General features: G+C 42.4%; 1 protein-coding gene across 1 annotated transcript in view; it reads left to right on the forward strand.

Moving 5' to 3' along the window:
• Nucleotides 1-1,686: 1,686 nt before the first annotated feature.
• Nucleotides 1,687-27,240, forward strand: part of LOC126095550 (juvenile hormone esterase-like) — a 99,565-nt gene continuing 74,011 nt past the window's right edge. The window contains exons 1-2 of the mRNA XM_049910329.1: nucleotides 1,687-1,770; nucleotides 9,457-9,591. Coding sequence (XP_049766286.1) covers nucleotides 1,687-1,770; nucleotides 9,457-9,591 — 219 coding nt within the window. The remainder of the gene's footprint in view (nucleotides 1,771-9,456; nucleotides 9,592-27,240) is intronic.

Consider the following 27,240-nt stretch of genomic DNA (forward strand, 5'->3'; position numbering starts at 1 on the left):
TTCACCGCGATGTCGCCAAACACGGATGCGACCATCATGATGCTGTAAACAGAACCTGGATTCATCCGAAAAAATGACGTTTTGCCATTCGTGCACCCAGTTTCGTCGTTGAGTATACAATCGTAGGCGCTCCTGTCTGTGATGCAGCGTCAAAGGTAACCGCAGCCATGGTCTCCGAGCTGATAGTCCATGCTGCTGCAAACGTCGTCGAACTGTTCGTGCACATGGTTGTTGTCTTTCAAACGTCTCAATCTGTTGACTCAGGGATCGAGACGTGGCTGCACGATCCGTTACAGCCATGCGGATAAGATGCCTGTAATCTCGACTGCTAGTGATTCGAGGCCGTTGGGATCCAGCTTGGCGTTCCGTATTACCCTCCTGAACCCACCGATTCCATATTCTGCTAACAGTCATAGGGTCTCGACCAACGCGAGCAGCAATGTCGGGTTACCATAAACCGCAATCGCGATAGGCTACAATCCGACCTTTATCAAAGTCGAAAACGTGATCGTACGCATTTTTCCTCCTTACACGAGGCATCACAACAACATTTCACCAGGCAACGCCGGTCAGCTGCTGTTTGTGTATGAGAAATCGGTTGGAAACTTTCCTCACGTCAGCACGTTGTAGGTGTCGCCATCGGCGCCAACCTTGTATGAATGCTCTGAAAAGCTAATCATTTGTATACCACATCATCTTCTCCCTGTCGGTTAAATTTCGCGTTTGTAGCACGTCATCTTCGTGATGTAGCAATTTTAATGGCCAGTAGTGTACTTAAACCTAAATAACCTAAGGACATCACACACCTCCATGTCCGAGGCAAGATTCGAACCTGGGAACGTAGCAGTTTCGCGGTTCCAGACTGAAGCGCCTAGAACCGCTCGGCCACAATGCCCGGCATTTTTAATACTAGTTGTCGTATTAAAATTGTTATTTGTTAGGTAACTATGATGCAGAAAGGTATTGTGTAATCTAGTGTTTGCGGGACCTCCACAACCGTTGCCAAAGTTTTTCGTGATGACTAAATCTGCTCCAGTTATACCTGACAAACCCATTATTTGGGTAAAATCGTAAACACAACCCCATCTTCAGGCGCTACGAAAAACAGGGAAAATTAAGAGCGACTCTTCATGAAATTAATTAACGTCAATAGGCACCACACATATGTGAAATCAGGCTACATCTTGGCTGCGTACGAGAAAGTTGTACCAGTCATGTAAAAAATCCAGCAAGTTTATCAAGTGGTATGCGAGATTCCGTGAGAGTGAGGTATAAACAAGTTCTCCGAGTCAACCAGTACCAGACAGTGTGAACCGGGCCTGACCGAAAAAAATAGCAATGAAACAGCGAATAAGCACACATTGCCAGCCTAATGTAACCTATAAATCCACTGCTAACGGCTTTGCATGTGGGATAGACTTAAAGAAAACAAAATGATGGCATACTGTATCTTTGAAACCCTTGTTCGATGTAAGAGACGTCCTGATGACCCTAATCAGATCAGATTAAATAAATAAATATTGACTATACTAGGAAAGAGATAATATTTTTCCTCGAACTAGATATGAGATACTTGAAACTAAGGTACTTCCCGGGTTTATCTTATCCTAAATCAGACGAAAGATAATTCCTCTGAGACATGTAGGTATATATCGACAGCACGAATGTGTTCTCCCAAACGTAAACATGTTCTCCATTACGCTGCTGCTGATTGCTGCCGCTTTCTCCGCGAGGGTAACGGCTGTTCCGCGCCGTTCCATGGTTCAGGAGGTACGTTAATCGACAACGAATCTAGTAAAGCTAACCCTTGAAGTCAGCAGTTCTCGTTTTCGCGCTTAATCTTCTAGCAGGTTGACAGTGCTCTAGTGCTGACACAGAGCAGACATTTCTTACGTTTGAAACGTACATAACGCTTTAACATGAAGTTTCAGTGTGGTATACTTGGAAGCAATCTTCGAAACGAACTCCTACGCCGTAGTCTCTTCCCGTAAGTTTCCAACAATTAAGTTATGAACACACTCTGAAAGATTTAGCTGCCTTCTAAATCTTTTCACTTAGTACATTATACTTTTTTTCTTTCTACATGCACATTCGTAGTTCCTGATTTCCTCATACATCTCATAACAAAAATCACAATCAACACACATCCCTACACTTAAAATTACCTGACGAAGTAATACTGCCTGTCGCCAATAGATGGCAGAGCAATATAGTTTTGCTTACGAGATTGCATTTAACAATACGTCAATGTGTTATCATGAGTGCAGGATTAAAATATAAGGTCCTGTTACAGGTTTTTACAATCATCAGTCTTTTGACTGTTTCGATGCGGCTCACAATGATTTCCCCTCCTGTGCCACAACCTCTTCATCTCACAGTAGCGCCACATCTAGAATACTTCGATTCTCTTTTTTTCGGTTTTTTCACAGTCCATGATTCACTAGCATACAACGCTGTTCTTCAGATGTACGTTCTCAAACATTTCTTTCTCAGATGAAGGTCTGTGTTTGAAACTAGCAGACTTATCTCGGCAAGGAATGCCCTTCCTGCCAGTGATAGTCTGCTTTTTATGACCTCCCTGTTTTTCCGTCATAGGCTATTTTGCTTCCAAGGTAGCAGAATTTCTTAACTTCACCTACATTGTGATCACCAATTCTTACGTTAAGTTTCTTGCTACTCTCATTTCTGTTACTTCTCATTATTTTCGCCTTTCTTCTGTTTGCTCTCACACTATTGTCTGTTCTCACTGGATTCTTTCCATTCAACAGGTCCTATAATTCTTCTTCAGCTTTACCGACGATAGGAACATCGTCACTGAATTTTATCACTGATATCCTTTCATGCTGAGTTTCTATCCCACTCTCGAACCTTCCTATTATTTCTTTCATTGCTTCTTCGCTGTTTAGATAGAACAGAAGGGCCGAAAGATAGCGTGCATGTCTTACACGCTTCTTAATCCGAGCACTTTACTCTTGCGTTCCCAGTCTTAGTGTTACCTCTTGACAGTTGTACATACTTGTACTGTATATTATCCGTCCTTCCCAATGCTTACTCCTATTTTTCTCAGGATTTCAAACATCTTGCACCATTTTACATTGCCGAATGCTTTCTCCAAGTCGAAAAATACTATGAATGCGTCCTGGCTTTTCTTTAGTCTTGCTTGCATTACCAAGTGCAACGCCAGGGCTGCTACCCTGGTGCCTTTATCTTTCCTAAAGCCAAAACGATCGTCATCTAGCACATCCTCAACTTTTTCCTCCATCCTCCTTAATATTATTGTTGTCAGCAATTTCGATGCACAAGGTGTTACGCTGATTGTGATATGGTTGTCGCACTTATCAGCTCTTGAAATCTTCGGAATTGTGCAGGTAAGTTTTTCTCCATAAGTCTGGTGGTATGTCGGCAGTATCATAGATTCTTCTTAAATAGTTGTTTGGTTGTGCTTTCCCCAATAAACTCACAGATTTCGATTGGATCTTATACGAGGTGTGACAATAAAGTAATGAGACTGATTTTCTTTGCAAGATGTGGCAACCCTGCAGGCTTGCGTAGGCACAATATCTTTTACCTTGGTCTATAAGCTGCTTCTAGTCCAAGCTGCACATCGATGCAACTGCTCAGTCGTGAGTTGAGCTGTAATAAGTTAACTTGTGTTTGTGTCTCTCATCACGGAAATGGAATCGCATAACAGTGTGCAATGGTATGCCGTTTCTTTTTGCGTTAAATTGGGTGAAAACGTAACGACAACTTATGGTAAACTGCAGAAGGCTTTTGAAGAGGTTGTTATGACAAGAGGTCAAGTTTTTCATTGGCATAAAATGTTTAGTGAAGGCAGAACGAATGTTGAAGATGAAGACCGCAGTGGACGACTATCAACCTCACGGACGGATGTCAACTTGGCCAACTTGTTCATAAAGAGTGGGTGGGTGTCTCCTGGACAAACCATTAACCAATATTACCAAAAGAAATTTTAGAAAGACTTCGTAAAAAAGTTCTTCGTGTCTGTGCCAACATTGCTGATAATTGGATTCTGCGTTGCGATAATGCACCTTCCCATACTGCTCTGTCAGTACAGCAATTTTTAACCTCAAAACCAATTTCAGTACTACCACAGCCACCTTATTCACCAGATATCGCTCCGTGCGACTGTTTTCTATTTCCAAGAGTCAAGACGGCGGTCATGGGACACCATTTTCAAACAACACAAGATGTCCAAAAAGCTGTGATGAGGGTCTTGGAGGATATTACAGAAGAAGAGTTCCAGAAATGTTACCATCAATGGCAGAAGCGCTGGAAAAGTGTGTACAATCAGAAGGGAACTACTTTGAAGGAGACAACACTAAACTTGACTGAAACAGTAAGCAACATTTTCTTCACATCAGTCTCATTACTTTATTGTCTTACCTTGTATATCCCTTCTGACTTATTTAATCTCAAGTCACCCAGCGCTCTTTTAAATTCTGACTCTAGTACTCAATCCCCTATCTCATTTCTATCGACCTTAATTTCTTCTTCTATCAAATCAGCAGAGAATTCCTCGTTCTCATAGACACCTTCAATACAACTTCCAACTCTCCACTCCCTGCTCGGAAATTCCGATTGCACTCTGAGTGTTGGCGCTCTTCCTTTTAATCTCACAGAAAGTTGAACTGAAATTTTCCTTGTGGAAAATCAGACCTTGCGGCAGTAATTTGTTTTTCGATTTGATCACATTTCACCTTCAGTCATTTCGGCCTGGCTTCCCTACACTTTCTATTTATGTCATTCCCAAGTGATTTATATTGTTGTATTTCGCTCTTTCCCTAAATATTTTTGTACTTTCTCCTTTAGTTGACCAATCAAAGTATTTCTTTTGATCCCCGTGGTTTCTTCATTGTTACCTTCCTAATACCTATGTTTTCCTCTCCAACATCTGTGATTGCTCTTTCTACAAACGCTAACGCCTATTCAACAGTAGTGCCTGCCGTGGTATTCATTATTACAATACCATGATCGCTAACGTATTTGAAAAGCATCTTATCATTCCTCATTATTTCGATATCCCACGTCCTTTCACATTAATAGTTCCGTAAGACTCTCATATACAGCAGTCTACCCTTCATCACCACCAACTTACAAGTCTATATCTGCTACTGCATAGGCCTTACAATCCAATATCGGATTTCGGAAACTCTGTTTGACCATGATGTAATTAAGATGGGATCTTCCCTGTCTGCAGGCCTTTTCCAAGTATAACCCCTCATCTTGTGATTCTCGAAGAATGTAGTCGCTGTTGTTAGCTTAAATTTATTGCTGAACTCAATTAGTCTTTCTCCTCTCTTGTTCCTACTCCCAAAGACAAATTCTCCTGTAAAGCTTTCTTTGCTACTTATCTTACAACTGCTTTCCAATCCCCCATGATTATTGCCCTTTACGTACTGAAATACCTTTCCAATAGCCTGAAATAAATTCTCTGTCTCTTCCGCTTACGACGTCGGCACGTATACATGGACTATTCCTATCAGCGTCAGTTTGCTGTCGATTCTGATGGGAACAATCCTATCACTGAAATGTTCAAATTAACTCAGTAATCTACCTTTCCCTTCATAGCGAATCGTTCTCTCGTTTTAACATTTTCAGTTGCTGTTGATATTAGCCCATGCTCTATTACCCCATGCTCGTCGAAATAGGTATATATGTCTTCTTTTCATTTAACTTCACTGACTCCAACTACATCTAGAATGAGCCTTAGGTACTCCAACTTTACCTTCAGACGCTTCGATATGTAGAATATTAGCCTTTCCTTTGTTAGTTCACCTTTTTGTCATGGTCACCTCCATTTTGGTAGTCCTCGTCCAGAGATCCGAATGGAGGACCAATACGAAACCTTTAGCCTTAGATATATCTTCACGACACTTTTTCAGTTACAGGCCATTGTATGAATACACATTATTTGTATTTAATGTATTGGTCCCACGGCCTTCCGCATCTTCATCCCGTCGATGATTGCTGATTCATCCGCCATTTAGAGACAATTTTCCAGCCCAAGGGCAAAAGAGTGCTCTGTACCTCTGTCCACCCCTCCTCCCTCTTGGTAAGACCGTCGTCAAAAAGAGGATGACTTCTTATACCGGAAGTGTTCGGCCGCACTGTTGTTGATTTTTATTGAGGTCTTATCCAGTCCTATTAGACATCAAATTTATAAAAGGCAAAGCAGCAGCTCATATACTTTCTTCATTTTTTGAGTCCATAGAGAAATAACTCTTAATTTTGCAATGTTCCACAACATTCATGTAATAAATCTAAGCTGTAGCTCAGCTTCGTCTAGATTTCAGCAGGAGGGAAAATTTTCTGGAGTCTAGACTTTTCCGTAATCGCCTTCATCATTATATTCCCATTTCACTTTAGTCAGCCTATTGAGTGTTCCCTAATTTCCGTATTGTAAATGGTCTTCACTTACGACTTTTTTTTTTTTGTATCAAATTTTTGATGTTCTGGGGTAGATTACTTCCAAAGTTGTATATGTGTGGCCTCCAGAGGTGTGATTCTCTTGATGAAGCTCTTCCTCGATGTGAGACATGGAGCGATGGTGGGATGTTTGGGCATCGTAATGCCTATGATGAGACGTCTGCTTCTTCCTGTCATGTTCTCCTCTGTTAATTCTGGAGGAGCGATACCAGTAGGAAGGTAGACTGCTTGCTGAGGTATGGAATGTCCGAAACGGACCGTCATAGTTCTAACAGTTTCAATTAATGCGTCACTGCCGGCTGATGTGGCCGAGCGGTTATAGGCGCTTCAGTCTGGAACCGCGCTGCTGCTAAGGCCGCAGGTTCGAATCCTGCCTCGGGCATGGATGTGTATGATGTCCTTAGGTTAGTTAGGTTTAAGAAGTTCTAAGTCTAGGGGACTGATGACCTCAGATGTTAAGTCCCATAGTGCTCAGAGCCATTTGAGCCATTTGAAGTGCATCACTGAAGAACTATGAGCGTGCTTGTCACTGACCGTTAGTGCGTATTCACTGGCGCTGTTGGTAGAAAATGTGGAATGGCTCCCTACTAGCGGATGACAAGAAGGCTTTAATGAACGGTCCTCGGAGTCCCCTGCAGTGGTTTACACCAACTAAATAAACTTCTTAAATCATATTAGCACAACTGGGATGTGACGTCTGCTCTTCTCTTTAAACCGCTTCCGGGTTTCATGGAGATGCACAGCCCTTGGATTAAGGGTGTAGACCAGGTAATGGTTCTATTTTGGAACCGACATTAATGATTTTTTTCGCTAAAACAACAAACACATCACAAAACTGACTTTAGACCTTTGTTGTATACGCTTAATATTGAATTAAGTATTTTATCAAGTAAAATGTTTGCACACAAAGGACACTACACGACATGAACGAAGGGCCTTCACGGAGCGCGAAGGCGATTGGTGGTAGATCTGAACGCCACAATTTTCAACCTAGCACTGAATTTTAAAGACTGCTTTGAAACTATTGATGTAGGTATAACGAGGTACGTAGGTGCTTTTTTTAAAAAAAAATGGTTTCGAACAAAGTGGCAGCACTCTGAAATGAAAGTCAGTTTAGTAATTTCCAAGATTCTGGAAGGCATGACGTCAGCAACTGTGGTTTAGGGGAGCCGTCGAAGTTGCAATATTAATTTTATTTATTACTTGATGACTATTTTCAAGCCCAAGGTCATTGTCAAATCATCCACTAAGCTGTGCACTAACATCTGTTATAACAGCGACATGTCTACTCATTCCAGTTAATCACGTGTTGTTAATTAATGCAGGACTGAAGTTCATTCACCTAACTAAGCCATGCTCTAATTTACAAAATGTGTTTAAGTGCAATTAATAGGCATGTGGCTGTCGTAATGAATGTTACTGCATAGCTTAGTGGATGAGCTTATGCTCGAAATTAGTCGTCAAGTAATAAGGAAAATTAATATTGCAACTTGGAACATTCTCTGCAATTTATTGCACAATTTGATGAAAGTCAGTGTTTTCGACACAAAAGTCATTATAAGAATGTGTGCAAAAAATCGAAATTAAAATATATCACAAAAATCCTACGTACTACAGCATAGAAAACGCCGACTCAAGTTACAAGAAGTTATAATTCAACTGAATGTATATTTAATGAGGTACAACTCTCACCAACTTGAAAACGTTGTTTCGAAAAAACAAACGTTTAAAGTTTCAACCTGTGTCTTTTAATATTGAAAGTGAACAAATGTTTAATCCGCAGTGGTAGCACCGTTCAGAAGGCCTTTTTCTCGTCGATGTTGAAAGACTCATTTTGACGCAATTATGTCGATTAAATGGCTTCCGCTTACCGATCGAAGCGTTTTTGCACGACTGGGATTGCTTTTCGACCCTGTTCTATACGTGTAAATACGTTTGTTTGTCATTTTGTAGTACTCACGTTTTACTTCGTACAAAAGAACAAGCGAAATGACAGACGAGAGACAGGCCCGTGTTTTCATACTGTTCACCATAAACGAACCGTGTTACGAAGAGAAATTTCGTTGAAAATACTATTTTACGTGATATTAATGTCGTCTGTGATACTTGCCGAAACTAACAGGACCACTATTCCGTAGCTAATTATTATAGTATTACATCGGTTACGTTCGAGCCCTAGGATGCACCAGACACCCTTGCAGTAAATCGTGGTTTTAACATATTTTAAAATTTACGGTGCACTTGGTATGAATTAATTTTAAATATAAAAATTTTAAATATAAAAATTTATGCCCCGGTGTGCACCCTTCACGACGAGGTTCGTTTATGCCCCGGTGTGCACCCTTCACGACGAGGTTCGAAAAAAAAAAAAAAAAAAACGTTCAAGTGGCTCTGAGCACTATGGGACTTAACTTCTGAGGTCATCAGTCCCCTAGAACTTAGAACTACTTAAACCTAACTAACCTAAGGACATCTCACACATCCATGCCCGAGGTAGGATTCGAACCTGCGACCGTAGCGGTCGCGCGGTTTCAGACTGAAGCGTCTAGAACCGCTCGACCACTTCGGCCGGCTGTTCTGGCCACCCTGGATGTAGTTTTTAAGCGGTTTCCTGCGTCCGGCTAGGTGAATACCGCGCTCTGATACTCATGACTGCTTCAGTTACACTGTTCGCAAACGTACGGTAAACGTTGTCATGCTTTAGCGTTGCTATTACTAGGCACAGACAGTTGGGGTATACAAATTCCGGCTCGAGGGGTAAATAGTGACAACAGGAAGGACACTCAGCCACACTCTATAACTAACATTGCCAAATATAGATTAACACGCCGACCCCGTGGAGAGGGAAGAAAAGACTTCTAATGGGTTGATGGTTGTCGGTCTGACCTCGGGGGACGCATACAGAGTGATGTTTCATTGTATTTATTTCTAAAGTTTGGTTGATAGGTTTTGCACGCGCGTTCGACGCGTCACCAGTCATCGCAGTGTTGAGCAGAGAACTTGTTACAGGGAGACGACGTGGTCGTGACTGTTGAGAACGGCGACCTGAGGGGCGTGGTGGCCACGTCACTGAACGGCGCTCTCTACAACCAGTTCCTCGGCATACCGTTCGCCACGCCGCCTGTGGGAGATCTCCGATTCCGTGTGAGTACTAGATGTGGAAGTTCTAAACACTGTGGCAACTCTGTATACAGGCGTTCAATCAGCAACTCAACACATTTTCTTCTGAAAGCAGATTGGTTTTATTCAGGAACCCAATCAACATGTTATTCCCCACTCGTGTGGATACAAATCCCTATTCTTCATCATAATTTCCGTTCATTGCGACTGCCTTACCCCACCTTACAGGGGGAGAGAACCTGTATGCCTGCATGGTACCACTCCACTGGCAGAAGTCAAAGACCTCCCAGCATCAATAACTTCCCCATAATCCAAGTACTCCTCTCTGCGGAGTACGTCCTTCATTAGTCCAAACAGATGGAAGACGAAAGGTGCGAGATGCGGACTGCAGGGTAGAAGAAGAACATCAGTTCGATGAAGTTTCGTGAGCTCCTCTCGGGTGCGCAGAATTGTGTGAGGCCTTGCGTTGATATGGAAAGCAGAAGTTCGTTTGCATTTTTGTGGCGACGGACACGCTGAAAGTCGTTTCTTCGCTGCAAGAGTCACAACTGTGTGCACAGGCCGGCACGCGGGACAACGGACTGGTTTGTGCGACCTTCTTGCAGTGATGACAGACTCCTCACCCACTGTTCACTCCCAGGTCATCGTAAACATGCAGCGAGCGCCTATGAATATCTGCACTGCTGTTATTTTCCGCCGAAAGGAACTTAGTGACAGCGCCCTGTTTGGAACGCATCTCCGTTACAGACACCATTTCGAAGGCTAGCTACAGCACCTCCACCTGTCGGAACTTCATGAAACTATAGGGGCTGAAGAGGGAATATTCCACGATATTCCAAAACAAATTCTGAATTTTTACAACCGAAATTGGTCGAGAAAAATATATGTTTCATCGCTTATTGAACGCCCCATGTAATCTTACTTGTTTTCTCATTTCCGGAGAAGACCAGTTCTCATGGATTTTGGACACAGTGTAAGCACGTTGATAATTTTTATAACTGATTATACAAACAATCCTTTCTGTAATCTGCTTCATTTCATGTGAACTACATGAAGGCTGGTACCGTTTTACGATGACTCTTGTGTAGGGTCGACAAACAACAACAAAGGACTACAGGGGAGAAAAGAGCTATGTTAGTATTATTTCAAATAACCTTATAACCTAACACCATTAGTGCAAAATCAGCGCCTTTCTCCTTACTACCAGCCATTTCAGTAAACTGAGGTTTTAATTGTATACACGGAATTGGTGAGGTATAAGTGGATTATGTACAGACAGGAGTAACTCAGGGATGTAACTTGTCACCAGTGTAGTTCATCCTCTATATTGAGAAAGCATTTCAGAAATGTATAGAATGTATAATATAAAGAGTATATATATATCACCTATGATTTAGGGGTTCTGAGTAACTATATCGGTACGGTAGCTCAGCGTGCGGCCCTCTGTAACAAAAACTGAGTAAAGAAATCAACGATCAACTTGAACGGATGTCATATGGCGTCCGCCCAGACCAAACTCAACAAACAGTACCGAACAAAATTTAAAAAAGGGGAATAGCGTCTATGATTAATAATAAGGTTCAAAACCCACCACCTCTTAAATTTTGATTAATAATCAGCACTGGCCGGCGAATAATTCCGGCATAATAAGTCGCCCTCTTTCTGCCAACGGCCTTGCCAAAGAGGGCGGAGGTGCGGACATAGGTTCAGGGCACTCTCTTGTCCTTGGGGTGGCTAGCTGTCCCTAAAGGTGGAAGAATCAGCAACGGTCAACGGCGTGAGGGTGCAGGAGGCCATGGAAGCAATTGCAATAAAGACACGTAACGTGTACCCACAGAGCATGTGGCCCGTAAATGAAAAAGTCTCAGGATGATCCCTCCATTGGCAAAAGACTACGGAATAGTCCCGCATTAGGATTTCCGGGAGGGGACTGCCAAGGTGAAGGTCACCATGAAAAAAGTATTGAATAAACAACGAAAGGATAACGTCCTACGAGTCGGGCGTGGAATGCCAGAAGCTTGAAAATGTAGGGAAGCTAGAAAATCTGAAAAGGGGAATGCAGAGGCTTAATCTAAATATAGTGGGCGTAGTGAAGTGAAATGGAAAGAAGACAGGTATTTCCGGTCTGATGAGTACAGGGTAATGTCAACGGCGGCAGAAAATGGTATAATGGTAGTAGGATTCGTTAGGAATAAGAAGGTGGGGCAGAGTGTATTACTGTGAACTGCTCAGCGATTGGGTTGTTCTTATCAGAACCAATAGCAAACCAACACCGACAACAACATTTGAGGGCATACATGCCTACGCCTCAAGCTAAAGATGAAGAGATGGAGAAAGTATACGAGGATATTAAAAGGGTAATACAGCACGTAAAGGAAGATGAAAATATAATAGTCATTGGGAACTGGAATGCAGTTGTAGCGGAAGGAGTAGAAGGAACGCATACAGGAGAATATAGGGTTGCAACAAGGAACGATAGAGGAAAAGACTAATTAGGTTCTGTAAAAAATTTCAGCTATTCATAGCGAATACTCTATTCAAGAATCACAAGAGGAGGAGATATACTGGAAAAGGCCGGGTGATACGCGAAGGGTTTAGTTAGATTACATCATGGTCAGACAGAGGTTCCGAAATCAGATATTTGTTTCTAACGCGTACCCAGGAACAGATATAGACTCAGAGTACAGTGTAGTAGTGATGAAGAGTAGACTGAAGATTAAGAGATTAGTCAGGAAGAACCAGTACACAAAGAAGTGGGAATCGGAAGTACTAAGGAATAACGAGATATGTTTAAGTTCCCTAATGTTATTGTTACAGCAATAACAAATAGCTCAGTAGGCAGAATAGTTGAGAAGGAATGAACGTCTCAAAAAGGGCTATCACAGAAGTTGCAACGAAAAACGTAGGTACACCGGAGGTAACTGCAAAGAAACCATGGGTAACAGAAGAAATACTTCAGTTGATCGATGAAAGAAGGAAGTACAAAAATGATCAGGGAAATTCTGGAATACAGAAATACAAGCGCTGAGGAATGAAATAAACAGGAAGTGCAGGGAAGCTAAGACGAAATGGCTACATGAAAAATTTGAACAAATCGAAAAAGAAATGATAGTCAGAAGGATTGACTCAGCATATAGGAAAGTCAAAACAACCTTCGGTGAAATTAAAAGCAAGGGTGGTAACACTAACTGTGCAACGGGAATTCCACTGTTCAATGCAGAGGAGAGAGCGGATAGATGGAAAGAGCACATTGAAGGCCTCTATGAGGGGGAGATTGGTCTGATGTGATAGAAGAAGAAGAAACAGGAGTCGATTTAGAAGAGATAGGAGATCCACTCCCCCCCATGAACCATGGACCTTGCCGTTGGTGTGGAGGCTTGCGTGTCTCAGCGATACAGATAACCGTACCGTAGGTACAACCACAACGGAGGGGTATCTGTTGAGAGGCCAGACAAACGTGTGGTTCCTGAAGAGGGGCAGCAGCCTTTTCAGTAGGTGCAAGGGCAACAGTCTGGATGATTGACTGATCTAGCCTTGTATCAATAACCAAAACGGCCTTGCTGTGCTGGTACTGCGAACGGCTGAAAGCAAGGGGAAACTACGGCCGTAATTTTTCCCGAGGGCATGCAGCTTTACTGTATGATTAAATGATGATGGCATCCTCTTGGGTAAAATATTCCGGAGGTAAAATAGTCCCCCATTCGGATCTCCGGGCGGGGACTACTCAAGAGGATGTCGTTATCAGGAGAAAGAAAACTGGCGTTCTACGGATCGGAGCGTGGAATGTCAGATCCCTTAATCGGGCAGGTAGGTTAGAAAATTTAAAAAGGGAAATGGATAGGTTAAAGTTAGATATAGTGGGAATTAGTGAAGTTCGGTGGCAGGAGGAACAAGACTTCTGGTCAGGTGACTACAGGGTTATAAACACAAAGTCGAATAAAGGTAATGCAGGAGTAGGTTTAATAATGAATAGGAAAATAGGAATGCGGGTAAGCTACTACAAACAGCATAGTGAACGCATTATTGTGGCCAAGATAGATACGAAGCCCACACCTACTACAGTAGTACAAGTTTATATGCCAACTAGCTCTGCAGACGACGAAGAAATTGAAGAAATGTATGATGAAATAAAAGAAATTATTCAGATAGTGAAGGGAGACGAAAATTTAATAGTCATGGGTGACTGGAATTCGAGTGTAGGAAAAGGGAGAGAAGGAAACGTAGTAGGTGAATATGGATTGGGGGTAAGAAATGAAAGAGGAAGCCGCCTGGTAGAATTTTGCACAGAGCACAACTTAATCATAGCTAACACTTGGTTTAAGAATCATGATAGAAGGTTGTATACGTGGAAGAACCCTGGAGATACTAAAAGGTATCAGATAGATTATATAATGGTAAGACAGAGATTTAGGAACCAGGTTTTAAATTGTAAGACATTTCCAGGGGCATATGTGGACTCTGACCACAATCTGTTGGTTATGACTTGTAGATTAAAACTGAAGAAACTGCAAAAAGGTGGGAATTTAAGGAGATGGGACCTGGATAAACTGAAAGAACCAGAGGTTGTACAGAGTTTCAGGGAGAGCATAAAGGAACAATTGACAGGAATGGGGGAAAGAAATACAGTAGAAGAAGAATGGGTAGCTTTGAGGGATGAAGTAGTGAAGGCAGCAGAGGATCAAGTAGGTAAAAAGACGAGGGTTAGTAGAAATCCTTGGGTAACAGAAGAAATATTGAATTTAATTGATGAAAGGAGAAAATATAAAAATGCAGTAAATGAAGCAGGCAAAAAGGAATACAAACGTCTCAAAAATGAGATCAACAGGAAGTGCAAAATGGCTAAGCAGGGATGGCTAGAGGACAAATGTAGGATGTAGAGGCTTATCTCACTAGGGGTAAGATAGATACTGCCTACAGGAAAATTAAAGAGACCTTTGGAGATAAGAGAACCACTTGTATGAACATCAAGAGCTCAGATGGAAACCCAGTTCTAAGCAAAGAAGGGAAAGCAGAAAGGTGGAAGGAGTATATAGAGGGTCTATACAAGGGTGATGTACTTGCGGACAATATTATGGAAATGAAAGAGGATGTAGATGAAGATGAAATGGGAGATACGATACTGCGTGAAGAGTTTGACAGAGCACTGAGAGACCTGAGCCGAAACAAGGCCCCAGGAGTAGACAACATTCCATTGGAACTACTGACGGCCTTGGGAGAGCCAGTCCTGACAAAACTCTACTATCTGGTGAGCAAAATGTATGAAACAGGCGAAATACGGTCAGACTTCAAGAAGAATATAATAATTCCAATCCCAAAGAAAGCAGGTGTTGACAGATGTGAAAATTACCGAACAATCAGTTTAATAAGCCACAGCTGCAAAATACTAACACGAATTCTTTACAGACGAGCGGAAAAACTAGTAGAAGCCGACCTCGGGGAAGATCAGTTTGGATCCCGTAGAAATACTGGAACACGTGAGGCAATACTGACCTTACGACTTATCTTAGAAGAAAGATTAAGGAAAGGCAAACCTACGTTTCTAGCATTTGTAGGCTTAGAGAAAGCTTTTGACAATGTTGACTGGAATACTCTCTTTCAAATTCTAAACGTGGCAGGGGTAAAATACAGGGAGCGAAAGGCTATTTACAATTTGTACAGAAACCAGATGGCAGTTATAAGAGTCGAGGGACATGAAAGGGAAGCAGTGGTTCGGAAGGGAGTAAGACAGGGTTGTAGCCTCTCCCCAATGTTATTCAATCTGTATATTGAGCAAGCAGTAAAGGAAACAAAAGAAAAATTCGGAGTAGGTATTAAAATCCATGGAGAAGAAATAAAAACTTTGAGGTTCGCCGATGACATTGTAATTCTGTCAGAGACAGCAAAGGACTTGGAAGAGCAGTTGAACGGAATGGATGGTGTCTTGAAGGGAGGATATAAGATGAACATCAACAAAAGCAAAACGAGGATAATGGAATGTAGTCGAATTAAGTCGGGTGATGTTGAGGGTATTAGATTAGGAAATGAGACACTTAAAGTAGTAAAGGAGTTTTGCTATTTGGGGAGCAAAATAACTGATGATGGTCGAAGTAGAGAGGATATAAAATGTAGACTGGCAATGGCAAGGAAAGCGTTTCTGAAGAAGAGAAATTTGTTAACATCGAGTATAGATTTAAGTGTCAGGAAGTCATTTCTGAAAGCATTTGTATGGAGTGTAGCCATGTATGGAAGTGAAACATGGACGGTAAATAGTTTGGACAAGAAGAGAATAGAAACTTTCGAAATGTGGTGCTACAGAAGAATGCTGAAGATTAGATGGGTAGATCACATAACTAATGAGGAAGTATTGAATAGGATTGGGGAGAAGAGAAGTTTGTGGCACAACTTGACCAGAAGAAGGGATCGGCTGGTAGGACATGTTCTGAGGCATCAAGGAATCACCAATTTAGTATTGGAGGGCAGCGTGGAGGGTAAAAATCGTAGGGGGAGACCAAGAGATGAAGACACTAAGCAGATTCAGAAGGATGTAGGTTGCAGTAGGTACTGGGAGATGAAGAAGCTTGCACAGGATAGAGTAGCATGGAGAGCTGCATCAAACCAGTCTCAGGACTGAAGACCACAACAACAACAGGAGATCCACTATTAGAATCAGAATTTAAAAGAGTTTAGGAGGACTTAAGATCAAATAAGGCAGAAGGGATAGATAACATTCCATCAGAATTTCTAAAGTCATTGGGGGAAGTGGCAACAAAACTACTATTCACGTTGGTGTGTAGAATGTATGAGTCTGGCGACATAGCATCTGACTTTCTGAAAAATATCATCAACATAATCATGAAGACTGTAAGGACTGACAAGTGCGAGAATTACCGCACAATCTGCTTAACAGCTCATGCATTCAACTTGCTTACAAGAATAATATACAAAATAATGGAAAAGAAAATTGAGGATGTGTTAGATGACGATCAGTTTGGCTTTAGGAAAGATAAAGGCAGCAGAAAGGCAATTCTGACGTTGTGGTTGATTATAGAAGCAAGACTAAAGAAAAGTCAAGTTTCGTTGAAAGAATTTGTCGATCTGGGAAAAGAGTTCGGCAGTGTAAAATGGTGCAATATGTTCAAAATTCTGAGAAAAATCGGGGTAAGCTACAAGGAGCGACGGGTAAGATACAATATGCACAAGAGCCGAAGGGAAATAATAAGAGTCAACGACCAAGAACGAAGCGCTCAAATTAAAGAGGGTGTACGACCAGAATGTAGCCTTTCGCCCCTACTCTTCAATCTGTACATCGAAGAAGCAATTATGGAAATAAGAGAAAGGCTCAAGAGTGGAATTGAAATCAAGAGTGAAAGAATATCAATGATACGATTCGCTGATGACATTGCTATCCTGAGTGAAAGTGCAGAGGAATTCAATATCTCCTGAATGGAATGAACATTCTGATGTGTACAGAATATGGACTGAGAGTAAATTGAAGAAAGACGAAAGAAATAGGAAGTAGCAGAAACAAGAACAGCGTGAAACTTAACATAAGGATTGACGGTCACGAAGCAGATGAATATAAGGAATTCTGCTACCACGGCAACAAAATAAACAGTGATGCACAAAGCAAGAAGGACGTCAAAAGCAGACAAGGACGGGCAAAAAGGGCATTCCTGGTCAAGAGAAGTCTAATAGTGTCAAACATGCGCACAAATTCGGAGAGGAAAGGAATATGTGGAAAACACTGACAAGAAGAAGGGACAGGATGATAGGACATGTGTTAAGACATAAGGAAATGACGTCCGTGGATCTAGAGGAAGCTGTAGCGGGAAAAAACTGTAGAGAAAGACAGAGATTGGAATACATCCAGCAAATAATTGAGGACTTAGGTAGCAAGTGCTAATCTGAGATGAAAAGGGTGGCAGAGGAGAGATGGGAAAAAAGTATATAAAGTTATGCTTTAAGCCCTGATTATGTTACAGTTATCACAAAATACGTAAAACAGTACTACAATGGAAGGAATTTATATAAACACCCTGCCTAAAGAACATAATTTTCAACATATTACCATATGTGTCAGCATAGTCTCTTTGTCTTTGTAATGGCCCTAATTCGACGAAGAAGAGAGTCCACATGTTGCTTCAACTATCTCACTGACATTAATTGTTAATAAGACCCTGTTGAGCTAACAAATAACGAGAAGGTTGTTTATTATGTTGTACCCCCTGTTCCAAGTATCTCTCTGCGTTTCTGTGGGATTAATGCCGTCGCCACACGGGACGAGGCAGCTAACACTGACGTGCACGTAGACGGATACCCGTCACGGGACACAGGGCGCCGTCGGCAAAGGCCAGGAGCTGATTAACGTGTTTTTGCGCTTTTAGCGCCCTCAAGCCGGACATGTCGGATTTATGTGGCTCGCAAACGATATAATTTGTTCACGCAAATGGATGCGCATGGAATTCATACGTTAGCCCTACTAAAAGGCACATTTGTAAATAATAGGTTTCAGCTATCAGTCGTCCTTTTGAAATTTTATTGGCAGATCTAGATTTCAGCTAGAAACTAGCCATTCTCAGTGCACTATCATTTTTGATCAATGCAAATACTAGTATTCAATTAACTGTGGATGAAGCCCGACCAACAGGCATTACATGCATTGATCAAAAATGATAGTGCATTGAGAATGGCTATTTTCTAGCTGAAATCTAGATCTGCCGATAAAATTTCAAAAGGACGACTGATAGCTGAAATCTATTATTTACAAGTCAATATAACAGTCGCTGCGTGCAACAGCGTTCTGAATTGAAGGTAACCTGATAAAATGCAGATTTCCTTTTTTGACGATATGTTAGTCATGTTGTTATGTCTGTGGCGTATAGAAATAAAAACTTCAATAACTGCGGACTTGTAGTAAGGCAAAAGGAAATATACACGTCTACTCCCGGAAGGACATCATCTTACAAATGTTCACCTAATGGAACAAACTCCCTCATGATGGAGAGCGCACTTATAACATCAAATATTACAGAAATTATCTCTACAGATTTCATGGGAAATTCCATACGATTTTACAAAATGCGAAAGTGGAAAGAAATTTGGATACATCAGGACACGAATCCTCTTCCATTCCAACCTCTTAATGCCTCAATCAACTATACTATACTTTTTTCTTTATGAGTAAAAAGAAAACTGCCATCTTAGTACGGCGAGTAATATCTGTTCTTCACATAAAGGAATGTAAACCGAGAGCTTCTGTTTTAAAATGTCTTCTTGTACAACGATAATTGGCCAAATAAGGGAAAATGATACGAATAATATTGATCCGAGGGTCACTCCAAGAGAAATGCACACTATTTTTTTTTAATCCATCTTTTATTCTACATGTTTGAAAGTTTTACAGTGTGTATATACATGCTTTAGGAACAATATTTTCATTTCTCCACATAATTTCCATCCCTCTCAACTGCTTGCGCCATCTTGGAACCAGCGCCTGTATAACCGCACGGTAAAATTCTGGACTAACCTGTTGGAGCCACTGTTTGGCAGCGTGCACAAGGGAGTCATCATCTTCAAATCTTGTTCCATAAAGAGTCTTTCAGTTTCCCAAAGAGATGATAGTCACATGGAGTCAGGTCAGGACTGTAAGGCGGGTGTTTCAGTGTTGTCCATACGAGTTTTGTGATCGCTTCCATGTTTTTTTACTGACATGTGGCCGTGTATTGTCGTGCAACAGCAAAACATCCTGCTTTTGGGGATGTAGTCGAACACGACTCAGTCGAGGTTGAAGTTTCTTCTGTGTTGTCACATATGCATCAGAATTTGTGGTGGTTCCACTTGGCATGATGTCCACAAGCAAGAGTCCTTCGGAATCGAAAAACACCGTAGCCATAACTTTTCCAGCAGAAGGTGTGGTTTTGAATTTTTTTTCTTGGGTGAATTTACATGATGCCACTCCACTGACTGCCTCTTCGTCTCTGGTGAAAAATTATGGAGCCATGTTTCATCACCTGTCACAATTCTTCTAAGAAATTCATCTCCACCATTCTCATACTGTTCCAAAGGTTCGCTGCATACCATTTTTCTTGTTTCTTTGTGAGCCACTTTCAACATCCTGGGAACCCACCAGGCACAAATCTTTTTTAATGCCAACACTTTCAGTATTCTGCAAACACTTCCTTCCCCTATCCCACCGTAGCGTGACAATTCGTTCACTGTGATGCGTCTGTCAGCAGTCACCAATTCGTTAACTCTCTGCACGTTGTCTGGAGTGTGTGGAGTGTCTGTCGCTGCGAGGGCAATCCTCAATATTGCTGTGCCCGGTTTCATCACGTAACCTGCTTGCCCACCAAATAACTGTACTGCGATCGACAGCAGAATCTCCATACACCTTTTGCAACCTCTTGTGGATGTTTCCCACTGTCTCGTTTTCATAGCACAGGAATTTTATGACAGCACATTGCTTCTGACGAACGTCAAGTGTAGCAGCCATCTTGAAGATATGCTGTGTCGGCGCCACTCACGGGAACAGGTTGAACTAAGTTTGAAAACAAGCGGCAAGGATGTATCTACACTTTGTAAAACTTTCACACAAGCAGAATGAAAACTGTATTTTTACAAAAATAGTGTGCATTTCTTTTGGAGTGACCCTCATAGTAACTTAAGGTTTCTTTTGTACCTCGTGCTGAAACTTTTTTTTCCTATCTCAGCATAGTGCCTGTCTCAAATTTCTTTTTCTTGAATGTTTGAGTTGCATTTTTTCCACATCTTATCTTAACTTGAGTAGTATTTCAGTTTCCAGATGTTGGTGTTCTGAGTGTGGTGTCTCCCTGTTCTGAGAACGACAAGCCGCGATTTTTTTCATGTGCTTGTGATATGTTGTTTAGTACTAGGTACTGACTCAAAAGAAAGTGATGCGCTTCTGCACCATAATTTTCAACATTTTACCATATGTGTCAACATAATCTCTTTGTCCAATTATCTTTGCATGTTCATATTCCATATAAGCACAGTACTCTTCAAGTATTGGTGATATAATCAGCGGTGTAATCCAACCAGCGGCATTGTGGTTCCTGCGGGGGTATCGTTTTTTTTGGTCTGGTTAACTGATGTGGACGTTGTGCGGATCCTGTGCCGTGATCAGCATGTGAATTGAGGTTTCCACGTGACAGCATGTGGCAAAACTGGTGGATGACGTGGAACATCTCATTGGTGATAACTTTGTCGTTAGTGATTAGATACCATGTAGACTGGACGCGTGGTGGTAATACAGAATTATGGTTATTTCTCCAGATGTTATTCCATTTAGCTTCCTGCTATTTTTGAATGTGACTGTTTTCTCTGTCATCTGCTGTGAGAAAGGTATAGATTCTCGTGTTAGTCTAAGGTGGACGGACGTTGTCAGCTTTTCGTGTGTAGGTAACTAAACGCGTTGTAGTAGAGTCTAATATGGCGAAAGGTTATTGGTAACAAAATTTCGTTTATTGGTAGCATTATACTGCATGGCCTCCATTATGACGTTAAGTTCTTAATTAATCTCGGTGTGTCATTGCTGATAGTTTTACGCATGTGAATGTTCAGTAATGTCCGACATTTATGTCTGGTATTAATGAGACAACGCACTCCTCGTGATGTTCGTAACATCAGCGTTCCATAGCTGTAGATAGTCTGATTGTGTGCACTCTTTGCAGGAGATCCAAGTCCCTGTCAGGATAAATTCATGTTGTGACTCTGATCTAGTGCAACATGTCTGTCCTGTTTTTTGTCGCCATTACATCTGGTACCGCGCCCCAGTAAACTCCGTGCTGTGCTCTCGTTGCACGCTAGTCGAGTTGGGTAGCATCACCAATGCCTCCTCCTATATGGAGCACCGTCGGCTTTCTCTTGTTTAGCTTCGCACAGACGAAGGTGTTAAAGACGTTCAGGTTCCCCACTTCCGTCAGATTTGCTATGGATTTAACTGCTAAGCACACGTAGTCAGCATAAGCAATGGAAGCCCCTTTCTCCGTTCCGATGTTGATTCCAATTGATCACTAGCTGATGCGTAGAACGCCATTGCTAGGAGACAACCTTGCCTGTTAGATATCGTAAATACACACACAAAAAACAGTTTTGCATCACCTCGGTTCCGAGAGTTCCGGAACCTGTACAGAAAACTGGAATAGAGATCAACATAAACATCATTTCCGCCGTTTTTATTGCTAATGAAAACCACACATTGCATGCTGTACCACTATACAGCGAGACCTTCAGAGGTACTGGTCCAGATTGCTGTACAAACCGGTACCTCTAATACCGAGTAGCACGTCCTCTTGCATTGATGCATGCCTGTATTAGTCGCGGCATACTATCCACAAGCTCATCAAGCCACTGTTGGTCCAGACTGTCCCATTCCTCAACGGCGATCACTCAGATCCCTCAGAGTGGTTAGGGTTACGTCGTCCATGAACAGCCCTTTTCAATCTAGCCCAGGCATGTTCGATAGGGTTCTTGTCTGCAGAAGATGCTAACCACTCTAGTCGAACGATGTCGTTATCCTGAAGGATGTCATTCACAAGATGTGCGCGATGGAGGCCCGAATTGTCGTCCATAAAGAAGAATGCCTCGCCAATATTCTGTCGATATGGTTGCGCCTTCCATGACCACCAGAGGCGTACGTCGGCCCCACATAATGCCACCCCAAAACATCAGGCAACCTCCACCTTGCTGCTCTCGCTAGACAGTGTGTCTAAGGCATTCAGCCTGACCGGGTTGCCTCCAAACACGTCTCCGACGATTGTCTGGTTGAAGGCATATGTGACACTCATCGGTGAAGAGAACATGATGCCAATCGTGAGCGGTCTATTCGGCATCTTGTTGGGTCCATCAGTACCGCGCTGTAAGGTGTCGTGATCGCAAGGACGGTCCTCGCCTTGGACGTCGGGAGTGAAGTTGCGCATAGTGCAGATTATTGCGCACAGTTTGAGTCTTAACACGACGTCCTGTGGCTGCACTAAAAGCTTTATTAAACATGGTAGTGTTGCTGTCAGGGTTTCTCCGAGCCATAATCCGTAGGTAGCGATCATCCACTGCAGTAGTAGCCCTTGGGCGGCCTGAGTGAGGCATGTCATCGACAGACCCTGTCTCTATATATCTCCTCCATGTCCGAACAACATCGCTTTGGTTCACTCCGAGACGCCTGGACACTTCCCTTGTTGAGAGCCCTTCCTACCACAAAGTAACAATGCGGACGCGATCGAGCCGCGACATTGACCGTCTAGGCATGGTTGAACTACAGGCAATACGAACTCTGTACCTCCTTCCTGATGGTATGACTGGAACTGATCGGCTGTCGGACCACCTCCGTCTAATAGGCACTGCTCATGTATGGTGGTTTACATCTTTGTACGGGTTTAGTGACATCTCTGAACAGTCAAAGGGACTGTGTCTGTGTACAATACCGACAGTCAACGTCTACCTTCAGGAGTTCTGGGAACCGGGATGATGCAAAACTTTGTTTGATGTGTGTGTTATTTTGTCATCCAGGTGACCAGTAATCAAGATATGTTGAAACGTCCCCTTAGAAAAATTATACATGTCTGTTTTTAAACTGACACACAATATTTTTTAGCGCAAACGCAATCTGACTTTCAATAATCCCTACAAGAGAATGGCCCTGACTAAATTAATCTATACGTTTCACAAACCACTTACCTCACAAAAATCTTCGTTACTCGAACTACACAATACAGCGAGCGCCACTGCTGCCAGCTAAATAAAAGATTCAAGCTACTGAAGGCACTAACTACTGACAGGCATAGTTAGCAAATGAAAGATTTTGATAGAGAACAAGCAATGTATTTACCTTAATAGTGTTCAAAAGTCATAATGTATATATATATCAGTCCATGATATCCAATATTACAAATTTATTCTTTCTGATGGACACACGTCCAGATCGTCCGCTCTCAAAATTCCTCCATCTTTGTCCCCACATCCACCGCTGCTGGCGGCTCACCTCCAACTGCGCAACGCTACGCGCTGTTAACAGCCAACTGCCCAACACTACAATAGCGATTATTGCAACAATGCCGACCAGCCTCAGACTGCACACAGCACAGTCAGTGATTTTCATATAGATCGCTACGTGGCGTTACCAATAAAAAAAACTTAAACAGCCTTCTTGCAATGTCAATGACTGAAACGAATTGCTGCAGTAGTTTGACAAAACGTTAACCGGAACCCATGTTCGTCATTGTCTTAATGATATATTCATGATTTATGAGGTCATACGCTTTTTCAAAGTCTATAAACAATAGCGTGCCCGTGTCTTCATTGTCCGCCAGAGTACATACTACATCCCCACATCCCGTAGATCGCAGGCAGCTGATATCACATTGCTTCCAGGTAGTGGGGTTTTCCGAGTATTTTATGTAACACCGTTTGCTTCCGCTGTTTCACAGTCCTTGTTATGATTTTAAAGTCTGAGTCGTGTAAGGTGATTGGTCGCATTTCATGTATTTTTTTGCTGTTCCCATTTTTTTTATGAAGACGCAATGAAGACTTATTTGAGTTCTCCTGGTACAGATTCAAACTGCCACAATTCATTCACATGCTGGGCTAATGTTGGGGCCAAGATATTCCATTAGTGTGTAGGCTGTTACAGGGTACAGGAGGTTTTCGTTTCGTGGCCCTGAGCACGGCGTACTGTATATAGTTTTCATTGAATGAGGCCTCAAGCGTATCACTGTCGTCACGTGACTATACGCAGACTATTTCATGTAGTACTTCGGAGCAGCGCGCGTCACTGATCTGGTGCCTGTCGTAAAGTTCTCTGTAGTATACATGCGACGAGATATCGCGGTGTCTTGTAACTAGTCCCCGTCTCATCAACAACCTCTTCAATTAGCTTTCTGTCGCGGCAAGTTTTATAAAGTGTGGAACAGTCAGGTTGTTTCTTCCGACACGATGTCATTTGATTGGGATCGTGTTATGGTGCCCTTAATTTGTTTGCGATACAGGTTCGTAGTTTTCGCCTTGTACTTCTTTATAGGGCAAGAAACGTCATCAGCTGTGTTGTCGGTAGAATGGTATCGTTCACGGAGACATGACAAGTTAAAATTCTATTACCAGAATGAAATTTTTTCTCTGCAGAGGAGTGTGCGCTGATATGACATTTCCTGGCGGTTTAAAATTGCGTACCGGACCGTGCATTTCGAGGGCAAGTGCTCTACCAGCTCAGCTTCCCAAGCATAACTGGCGACCCGTCTTCACCAGCTTTGCTTTCGGCAGGACCTCGTCTCCTACCTTCCAAACTTCGCAGAAGCTCTCCTGCGAAACTTGCAGAACTAGCACTCCTAGAAGAAAGGAAAATTCTATTGTTTGCTTGTACCAATAGGACTCTTGATGAGCATAACTATGTACTGTTGATCTAAGTTTCGGTTTGGCGCTGTGTAGCCACTATTCAATAATCGATCTGCAATGGGTTTGAGAGCGCTTTACTTGCTCCTCAGGCAGCTTGATGTCTGCATGCCTCTGCTTGTCTTGCAACTGGCTGACTTTCATTCTCCAACGAAACACTTCTGGGCGCTGGAGATTTATGTAGCATTGATGGGCACTGTGATCAGAAAAGCCATTCACTCCAATTTGGCTGAGAGCGGCGGAGACGTAAGCAGTCTATCCAGCTGGCGGAATCTGAGGCTACCCGTATGAATGCGAATATATGAATGAGGCGCGGCCCCGTGTATTTTTTCCCGATTGTCAAGTAGTTTCAGTCCAAGAGACCAGGTGGTCGAGTTCTGTGCATTTGCTAAAGTTCGTTGTTTGGTCTTTTGGTGATACAACACAGTTAAAATCTCCCTCTACGATACAATTCGCGGCAGACTCATTAATTTAAAAAGGCACATTATTTTTATAAAAGGAAGAACGTTCCTGTCGGCGGTTACTGCAAGATGGTTCGTATAAGTTGACAATGTGAATGCCATAGATTCTGCAGGATATGCCCTGTCCAGAAACCAGATGGCAGTTATAAGAGACGAGGGAGATGAAATGGAAGCACTGGTTGGGAAGGAAGCGAGACAGGGTTGTAGCCTCTCCCCAATGTTATTCAATCTGTATATTGAGCAAGCAATAAAGGAAACAAAAGAAAAATTCGGAGTAGGTATTAAAATCCATGGAGAAGAAATAAAAACTTTAAGGTTCGCAGATGACATTGTAATTCTGTCAGAGACAGCAAAGGACTTGGAAGAGCAGTTGAACGGAATGGACAGTGTCTTGAAAGGAGGATATAACATGAACATCAACAAAAGCAAAATGAGGATAATGGAATGTAGTCGAGTTACCTCGTGTGATGCTGAGGGAATTAGATTAGGGAATGAGACACTTAATGCAGTAAAGGAGTTTTGCTATTTGGGGAGCAAAATAACTGATGATGGTCGAAGTAGAGAGGATATAAAATGTAGACTGGCAATGACAAGGAAAGCGTTTCTGAAGAAGAGAAATTTGTTAACATCGAGTATAGATTTAAGTGTCAGGAAGCCGTTTCTGAGAGTATTTGTATGGAGTGTAGCCATGTATGGAAGTGAATCATGGACGATAAATAGTTCGGACAAGAAGAGAATAGAAGCTTTCGAAATGTGGAGCTACAGAAGAATGCTTAAGATTAGATGGGTAGATCACATAACTAATGAGGAGGTATTGAATAGAATTGGGGAGAAGAGGAGTTTGTAGCATAACTTAACTATAAGGAGGGATCGGTTGGTAGGGCATGTTCTGAGACATCAAGGGATCACCAATTTAGTACTGGAGGGCAGCGTGGAGGGTAAAAATCGTAGAGGGAGACCAAGAGATGAATACACTAAGCAGATTCAGAAGGATGTAGGCTGCAGTACGTACTGAGAGATCAAGCAGCTTGCACAGGATAGAGTAGCTGCATCAAACCAGTCTCAAGACTGAAGACCACAACAACAACAACAACATGCCCTGTCCATTCGTTAGCCGTATTATGTTCGAGCCGCGCGGTTAGAGGCGCCATGTCACTGACTGCGCGGCCCCTCCCACCGGAAGTTCGAGTTCTCCCTCGGGCATGCGTGTGTGAGTGGTGCTCTTAGCATAAGTTAGTTTAAGTAGTGTGTGAGTCTAGGGACCGGTGACCTCTGCAGTTTGGTCCCTTAAGAACTCACACATATTTGAACATTACATTCGAGTGATGGATACCAGCTATTAGCAGGATTGCGATTGCTGTATAGACCTCTTGATGTTAGTTATGGCTACAAATCCCGCTACTTTCAGTTTTACGCAGGCTTCCTGTAGGAGCTCAAAGCCAGAGCGCTCAGTTTTACATCAATCTGAATTCTGTTAATATTAACTGTTGTTATGTTGCATTTGAAACTATCGTTCATTGAGAAGGAGATGCTGCTCAGTCGATTAATACACATTCACACACAAATCTCAATATAAAACTACGGCTGGCTCTCATTTCTGACGGTTTCGTTGTCCATCCACCAAGGACCAGGCGGTGGTAAGTTTCAATTGTCGTCGGAGCCCATGGGTGCTAAGGTGCCAGTTGTGAATAATGCCATTGTTTCAGGTTGGCTGTTTTTCAGTTTTGCACCCACTTGTTGGGTTACCGGCCATAATTGTTGTTCTGCCTCAACAACTCCTCTGTGAGCAATGCGAAGTTTCTTTTTGTCAGGCGACGGTCGGCCTTGGAAAACT

This window comes from Schistocerca cancellata, chromosome 8 (genome assembly GCF_023864275.1).
Source record: "Schistocerca cancellata isolate TAMUIC-IGC-003103 chromosome 8, iqSchCanc2.1, whole genome shotgun sequence".
In the NCBI taxonomy this organism is placed as follows: domain Eukaryota; kingdom Metazoa; phylum Arthropoda; class Insecta; order Orthoptera; family Acrididae; genus Schistocerca; species Schistocerca cancellata.